At 41.0% G+C, this 8,818-nt stretch overlaps 1 protein-coding gene across 1 annotated transcript in view; it reads right to left on the bottom strand.

Annotated features, from left to right (window-relative positions):
- Positions 1-618: 618 nt before the first annotated feature.
- Positions 619-8,818, bottom strand: part of LOC103770657 (caprin-1-like) — a gene marked incomplete at both ends in the record, with an annotated part of 11,294 nt that continues 3,094 nt past the window's right edge. Inside the window, 6 exons of the mRNA XM_008937927.1 lie at positions 619-692; positions 1,159-1,267; positions 2,053-2,208; positions 6,756-6,842; positions 6,929-6,981; positions 7,502-7,639. Of these exons, the coding sequence (XP_008936175.1) occupies positions 619-692; positions 1,159-1,267; positions 2,053-2,208; positions 6,756-6,842; positions 6,929-6,981; positions 7,502-7,639 (617 nt within the window). The remainder of the gene's footprint in view (positions 693-1,158; positions 1,268-2,052; positions 2,209-6,755; positions 6,843-6,928; positions 6,982-7,501; positions 7,640-8,818) is intronic.

The following is an 8,818-nucleotide window of genomic DNA, read 5'->3' as shown; positions in this document are numbered from 1 at the left end:
ATTCAAAAGGAAAGAGGTAAGTTTAGCTACTGCTTGCAAGATTCCCAAGAGAATCACTGGCAGCAGTGGCTGACGTAAGGAAACAAAAAAACTTACTGGAGTATCCAGGCTCATTCTGACTGCTCTGCAACTTCAGTATTAAAATACTACCCAAGCAAGCAACTGGGACTAATCCTTAACAGAACAAGTGAAATACCAGAACACAAACCATCTGTTTAATCTATGAAATCTAGCTGTGGTCTGATGCCCACCCGACCAGACTGCCTTTAAACCAAGTTATTTGCAAATACGCAGATAAAGGACAACTTGCTTCCACCTAAATTATAAATATCACTACACATGGCTCACAGGAAAGAGAATCCTACTAAGCAAAGAGTGATGGGTCAAATTGTTAGTCCACCTTGAACAGAATGCACAGCGAAGCCTCAAGTCAAACTGCCTAAGAACTGTATCCAGTACTGCCTCCAAATGACAGTGCTGAGGAGATAGTGGAGATAACCAGTTCCCCAGGATCAGAACTTCAGCTTCTTCTTTGAGTTTCTTATATAGTTAGGAATTAAATCCTATTACAACATCAATCAAGCTTAAAATCAATTTTAAATAAAAAATACAACTTACTAAACATTTTACCTGGGTAGCTTCTGGTTGCACAGGAACTTGACTGGGCTGGGCAAGTCTTGACTCAGCATGAACTGAAGTAAAATAATTTCACTTATTATACAGCTCAATCAAACCTTTTACAGACTAGCATTACCATCTTATCCAATTCAGTTATTTGAGAGCTGATCATCATAAAGATGATTAGTCCTTTAGCACAGCAAAGCTACCCTCAAAATATAAATTACCATTTCCATGCAAAGTACTTTTTCTCTAGTTGCTCCAAGATAATCCAGCAATTTCCAAGACTAAGCAAAACTGTATTTTGCCCAGTAAAGTTAAATGTTCCACACTTCCAAGCAAAGCCTAGAAGCAAGTGAGAATCTGAGGTCTACAAACATGCTTCAAAAGCACAATCACATTTCTGAGAAAACCACACCTTAACAGGACTGTGTTAGGACTTGTTAGGACCCTTTCACTGCACAGCAGTAACTGCAGCATTTGCAACAGGTGACCTGCAGGCTTCCCCAATATTTCTTTTTAGGATTTACCATTACAAACCTGGAGGGCAAACCATTTGTGGCATGTCCAAATTCTGTGCTGGATTCATGGGCTGTGCAGATACAATGGCAGGATCGAGCGTTTGGTTCTCAAACTCCAGCATAGAGTCCTGGGGAAAAAAATCATCCCCTCAAATCCAATTTCCTGTATTCTGTAAATATTAACATTCAGAATACAGAAATGACCAGGTCACAGCAAGGAAGCTTAATCCACACTTAAAACCCTTGGGTTTAGCATACATTTGAATCAATTAAGATATTAAAATTTCAAAAAGGTTATTTATCACAATAAAAATTCAGTCTGTTTTAGAAGTCAGAGCTTATCTGCAAAAAGATAACTGGAGGGAGATTGTAGTAGCCAGACAGTATAGACAACAAACTATTATCTTCAATTAGCCCTTTGCAGGAAGAAACAAAAAAACCCTCATTTGTTACCAAAGCATCTACTCTTCTGGAGGAGGAGAGGCCTTTTCTGATGTATTCCATTACCTCCCAATGCTCTTCTAGTTGTTCTAACTTTAGAGGTTATAAGAGCCTTCAAGAAGCAACCCAAAAAGAACTCTCCTCACCTGCTGTAGAAGTTTTTTGTAACACAGAATTTAGAACTCACTTACAGGAGGGGTATTTTACAGCTGGGCTCACTGAAGCAGAACATACTACAGCTCCCAGTGAGGCACAAAGTTCTGCCTTCTCTGTAGGTTTAGTACCAAGAGGGACTGGAAAGCTAGGTAACATTCTGACTGTACTCTGACAGCAACACAGCTTTGCTGGTTTTTGGCTTTGGCCAGTTTGCAAGACGATGGTATCTTTCCAACTACAGCAGACTCTAAATCCTCACAGCCAGGAAGTGCTGGTTTCTTTGGTTCTAGCTGCACAGCAGGGTGGGTCCCCATACCTGCATGAAGTTATAGGGGCCCTGCATCTGCGCCATGAGGTCCTGTACTCGCTGTCTTCTCACCAGAGGATCTGCTGGAGCCACAGTAGTGAGCGTGTGGGGTTCAGGAACGGGAGGAGATGTAGCCTGGGTCTGTTGCTGCAGGGAATTTACAACCTAGCAAGAAACAAGCAACCAACTGAAACTTCAGCTCAAGATTCCACTGCACAGAAGTGACTCAGTAGCTCTTGAAATGCACGGCTGTTGTCTAACTCATCACAGACATAATTCTATACAATGTTCCTACATCCTCCTAGAGTCATGCCATACTGGTGGCCAGCTACTGATCCAAGCACTTCACAGGACTGTGAAGTTCAGGCTGTGCTCTATTTTCTTTCCATCTACTCTATCCCCCATTAAAAAGAGCACTAACAAAATCTGCTCAACATTACAATCAATGTGTTCCTGCCCATGGCAAGGAGGCTGGAACCAGATGAGCCTTCAAGGTCCCTTCCAACCCAGACCTAATGATTACAGGGATTTTTTTAAAGCAGGAATTGAGATAGCAATTTATCAACCTTTAGAAATTTAACAAAAGTCAGGGAAAAGTTAAGTTTCAGAAATATGCACAGGTGGAGAACAGTTTTCTCATACCTTCCTGGTTCATGGAAGCAGAGGCAGAATTTCTGGCCCTTTCTTAAGACTTCAAAATTTTACATATTCATAGTAATGTTTAGACCCAAGTTCTCAAGTGTTACCCTAGCTAGCTGATGTATGGTCTTGGAGAGCAGCAGGCAGCATTAGTGACAGAAAGACTGAGAACAGCACCACAGAGGGACACCAGAAGCCCAAAAACAGAAGCACAGCAGGCAAGAAAGCTCAGATTGACCAGACACTCCAAAACGGCGCAGGTAAGCAGAGGTAAGGCAAACAGCAACATGTTTTAAAATAGCTCCTCATCAAAAACAGCAGAGCAACCAGGAGAGCTGTATATGAGCACCTGAGAACATCCAGCACCAAACAGCTTGAAAACAGCTACAAGGACAGTCGAGCTGCACACAGCAGTGCTTCCTCAAAAAAATTCCTCCAAAAACCCTACAGCATCTTCCAGTGTGCCTGCTGCTTGCTCAGATCATTCTGCTGTGATCATTTCTGCACATGCAAATGCCTCAAACTCCAACAGCTCTCTCCTTGATCAAATAGTAAATTAAAAAATAAACCAAACACCAACAAAACACACTAAGGAGATCTCTAAACAAAACTAAAAACCAACCACAACCTACATTCCTCTTCAAAATGCCCTTCAGATCCACATCCCCACTATCAGCCACCCAAAGAGAGGCAGTTTGACAGTTCTCATGGAAGTGCACCCAAAGGCTGCCCATGCTGGGGAACAAGCAGAACTGCTCTGCTCTGTCACACAGTCCCCAAAACCTGTGAGTCATGGACTGTTTCCAAATTAAGAATTAAGACCTCCGAGTAGAATTTTTTTTCCCACAAAATGTTATTTAGAGCACACTTCTACATCTCTTGCACAGCACAAAGTTTTAAAGTGAAAGGAAAAAAAAAGCAAGCCAGATGACTAGGTGAAACTTGAAAGGTAAAACCAGGAGCTATTCATCTCCTATGTAATTATAACCAAATTCTCTATTATTTGAGTACTATCACTCCACTTACAAAGTTTTTTCTTGAAGGTACTGAATTATTCTGAATAGACAAGTTGATGGAGTGACCAGGGACACAATTTTACCAAACGTTTCCTTTTTCACAGATAGTACAGTGCTAACTTCAGATGGTGCTTAATATTTTACAGTGTCTTTTTCAGGCCTTTTTTTAATGTCAGAAGGATCAGTGATGGGCATATGCCTTCAGACTTGTTATCACTACCAGGTACCCTGACCTATTATAATCATTGTAGGAGGGAACTACTAAAAAAATTCCATGTTTTACATATTAAGTTGACAGGATGTAATTCTAGTTAACAGCTTTCTAAGTCTGCTGCATGATAGAGTCTACTCAAATATAAGGATCATTACTCAAAAAGCAAATTATCACCCAACAATATGTCTCCATTGAGAGTGGGGGCAGAGCAGCAAGGTGACACTTTTTAGGAAAGCTGAACCTCTCTGCAGGGTAATATCTGCCTCCAGCTGCATGCTCCCCTCCTGCCACCCTGCCCCGTGACCTTCCCAGCAGGCAGAGCTGCCCAGACACCAGCAGAGGAGAATGACAGGCTGGAGATGGCCAGGGGTCAAAGGAAAGGTAGAACCAGAGGTTCAATGAGACCACAAACCAGCCAGAATGAAGCTGTATTCAGGCAGTCACAGGACAGTTTCCAATTCTACATAAAACACGTCCATCTGACCGGAACTCCACACTCCAACACACAGAAAACATTACATACAAGCAGGTTCAAATACAGGTACTTAATACAAAGGAAGCAGTTAAAATTCATAGTAAATCAAAACCAAGAAAAAACCCTCAACCCAACAGAACAACAAAAGCCCCCACAAACCAAACCCCCACTGTCACCAACAAAGGGCATCTTCACCAAAATCAAACATCATAAAATCCAAAAATGCAAATACACTTTGAAAATTCACAAGCAAATTCTTTAGTTTAAAATCTATGGAAGGCCCACACAGAAGTGTCACTGTGAGAGAACCACTTCTCCAGCCACAAACATTCCACACCACAGCAATCTTCAGTCCACCACATCTATTCAAGGGTTACTGAAAAAGGAGTTTCTGACAGCCTCCCTCTTCTTGAACAATTATGGAAATCTTCTGTAGAGATAGATGTTCTTCCAAAATATGATAAGCTTTACAGCTCTCACTGTACTGATGCCACAACGACCTTGAGCTGAAGAGCCCAAAGTCTCTATACAACGTCTCTCACCATCTTCCTTAAAGACAATTCAGTTGCATTTCCATGAAAAATGGAATTCTGGTGCCAGTAGGACTCATTTCAAAGCCAGTTATTCTCTATTTCCCCTTTTTGTGTTAGATCTTAGAAAATAAGGTACTTCATTACAAAGAAGCAGTCTGCAATCCTTAAGTTTTTCTGAATTGCTCATTTGTACCCAGTTGAAGGAATAAGGACAGAATTCTTTGTACTGCTTTGTTCTATGAAAACAAAGCTGAAATAATCCAGATTTAGCTGACTAGGAAAAGGCATAAGCAAAATTAGGAGTTTCTGAAATCAGTCTGATATAAAACTACAGCCTTAATTTTTTTACCATAGTAATTCAGTTACCACATACTACTATTCCCATGGGGAAGCATCCTGAGTTTTCAGCTGTGCAATACCCAGCCTTGCAGTTTAAGAGCAGAGGAAGTGCAACAGGCTTCAACCATCTGGGCATTTCCTACTCCAAGCTCTTCATTCATACTACTTGTATTAAGAACCACAGAGAACTGAACCTCTGAGCTACTTGGTAGAAATACAGATGTAATTCAAGACAGACTGATGCCAATCAAGCATTAACTCTAAAATGCTGTGTCATGTATTAACATCCCAATCAAGTATGACTTTCATGTGTGTTTTGGGAAGCTATCTTCAATTTTTAGAGAGATTTCTGAAATCACATGCAATAGCAGTGATATATTTTAGGGTTTTTTTAAGTAAGGGAATGGAGTACTATGACCAAGACATTACAAAAATCATTCACATACAAGGCAAAGTTGTGTAGTTTGTTCTAGAAGCTTCACACTCATCTTAAGTACTCTTAGTGGTTTTCAACACTACAAGACATGAGTTTCAGCTAGACAAGGTGAAATTGGGCAGATCAGCTAACCAGACTGAAATGGGTGCTCTCTTTTTCACCACTTGAAAAGATGACAAACACTTACTCCACTCCTACACTTAAAAGGGCCTAAAGACACCAAGGAAAAGAGTCTGAAAAATCAACCTTCTGTAATTTGCTGCTGCAGAGGGCTGGAGGGAATCAAGAATTAATCTCCAGGACCTGGAAGATGCTGCTCATGCTTTTTCCTAACAGATGGATGCAACCCAAGTGCCAACATACCAAGTACCTGAATGACTCCACCTGACTTGTCCTTTCCAGTACGTGAAAACCACCAATTCTAGTATAATAAAAAGATGGACAAGTACACGAAGCCTTGCATCTAAGGACTGAACTGGGAATGGGTCCCAAGAGCAGTGTACCACAGAAATCACTAACTGCAGAGTAGTAACAAGTTAAGTACTTGAACTATAGTTCTTGAAAGCAGCAATGTACACACAAGAGTACTTCTCCATCAAATCATGTGCATGTGCAATCTGGTTGAGGTATTAGTTGCAATACTATTTTTTTTCAGCTTCCTCTCAATGGAACTGCTCAATGGAACACACAACTATGCCATGCTGTCAGCAGCTGTGTAGATGAACTTCAGTTCTACATTTGCAGCAAAGTTCTCTCAAAAAAAGGCCTTCAAAAAACTAAGTCTTTTTAAGCCAAAGACTTTCAAGCCCTGTTTTGCCAAGCAAGCCACTATGGAACAAAAGCAAGTTCTCCACCAACTTAGCTGGAGTGCTTCATTTTTACTGTAGGTACTCCTGAGCTAAATAGGTAACTGAAGAATGAGGAGCGAGTCCAAGCCTACCTAAACAGATGGATTTTTGTATGTACTGGGGGAGCAGGGGTGCAACACTAAAACCTGTCAGGAGTTGCGGGTCAGCGGAAACAGGGATGGCAATTTTACCTGCAGCACACAAGATCTTACCTCAACCGTTTCAACTGTCCACTCATCTACCTGTTCCTTCTCACTACTGCTGAACTGAGTCTCTGCCATGAATTGTCTGTTTACATACTAAAATAAAAATAAGAAAGTGTATGAAAGTAAAAGTAAGTGGCATTAAAGCTATACAAAATGACAGTCTTTCCAGTGAATGATACCTCAGTTGATTCAACTTCAGTTGGCTCAGTGAATTCTTCTGCTGCATCAGGTTCTGTAAGAGAAATACACCATTTCTGTGAAAAAAGCCTACAGACCTACAAGATAGAAAGTTAGATGGATGCATTTCTGCAGTACTCTTATCAAAAAGATTTACTTTAAGGAAACGTTCTGGACTATTAGCAAACAGCTAGGTGTAAGAATGAACAAATATTTGTTTACTCCTGAGTGATATTAATGCCTGGAAATAGAAGCTTGCTACACACTGAGGAAGGAGTGGCTTTGTCTACACAGCTCCAAGGGGATGGGATTTTGATTAGACCTAAAACTAGAGCCTCAGTATTGCCGACCCATACAATTAAGTATCTGCTGGGTTCAGAAACAAACCTCACATTACAGGGCAGATGAAGAAACTTGTGTCTCAGAATGAAGATGAGAAAAAACATCAGGACATTAACTAAGCATTCACAGTAAGCAAACTGCATCTGCAGTTTAATCATTCTGTTGAATCCAAAGAGGCAACAGAGTACAACACAGACAAATATACTAGTCATGAGGCAGCCTCATACTCTCACCAGCTTCTGCTACAGTGTCTTCTACTGCAGGCGCAGGCGCTGCCTCCTCCTCCTCACATAACCCGTTCTGATGGTTATGGGTGCTATCAAAGTAACTAGTTTGAAGAATACGTTCCACAATCTCCTTCAGTGCTTTATCTAAGAAAATGGAAGAAGTTACAAATTAACAGTAGCTCAAGCCTACTTGTCTCCTCCTTCCTTCCCAAAAATCCCACAAATTTCATGACTCTTTTGCTGGAAAAATGCTGCTGCCCCAAGCTAGTCCATGGACACTGCTGCTGCAGAATTTCTTTTCTCTTCCTGGGTCATAAAGAAATAATCCACTTCCGTTCAGAAAAAATCTCCAGGGCAAGGAGTCTCTCAAGAGTATGTAATACTCCTGCAAGCCATTTGCCATTTCCTATTTAAAAACAGTACAGTACATTTCTCACAAAACAACTGTCAGCACAAGCCATTTTACACAGGTTCCACCTTCAGGAAAGTTCTTCCCCTGAGGTGACGTGGCTCAGGGCAGCCTCTGGAAACGGAACAAGCACAAGCTTGCACTGGCTGCCTCAGATGAATGCTGTGGCACCCTAACCCAAAACAAATCAGCCTCGTCGGCAAGGCAGCACTGCTGACTGTCCAGGCCAACAAACACCAACACAGACTCAGAGTGGTTGAGTCACAGAGCATGCCTGGCAACTGATGATCACTGTATGGATCAATACACTGAGAGAGGAGCACAGAAATAGTCAACTTTCATCCCTGTCAGAAGGCAAAGCAAACGAGCAACCTCCTGGGCATCATTCTGCAATAAAGCAGGTTAGACAACTGCAGTACTATTACTTCACTTTCTAGAATAGAACACAAAAAAAGTCTTTCAGCAACTCAATATAACACAGGTAATTTTTTTTTTTAAAAGGGGGAAAGTTGTTAGCCATTTTATATTTAAAAAAAAAAAAAAGAGATAATCTTCCCTAAAACTTTCAAACTGATTTCAAATTAAGGGATTTCAAAAAATCCCCAATACAAGTAACAGACAACTGCCTAGCAGAGCCATCTTCTTAAGGTCTGGCATTAGAAGTTACATATTTGTGAAATTTTACATTTCTGCAAGAAAGGATTCCATCTGCATGATCACACCCTGATTTAGAGTTAATCAATCAGAACAGGGCTAAACCAGAATGTTTTTTGCAGGAGACAAGGGGAACAGAACACCCCACTAAATAAGGTTATGCCAGTTCATATATTATTGACAAAGCTCCTTGTTCACACACACGTTTCCAGAAAACACAGAACTTCCAGTAAGCACCAGCAGCAGCAGAATACTGCTGA

The sequence above is a fragment of the Merops nubicus genome, unplaced genomic scaffold (assembly GCF_000691845.1).
Source record: "Merops nubicus isolate BGI_N331 unplaced genomic scaffold, ASM69184v1 scaffold19773, whole genome shotgun sequence".
Lineage (NCBI taxonomy): Eukaryota > Metazoa > Chordata > Aves > Coraciiformes > Meropidae > Merops > Merops nubicus.
Note: the sequence above shows the minus strand (reverse complement) of the source record. Positions and strands in the feature narration are given on the sequence as shown.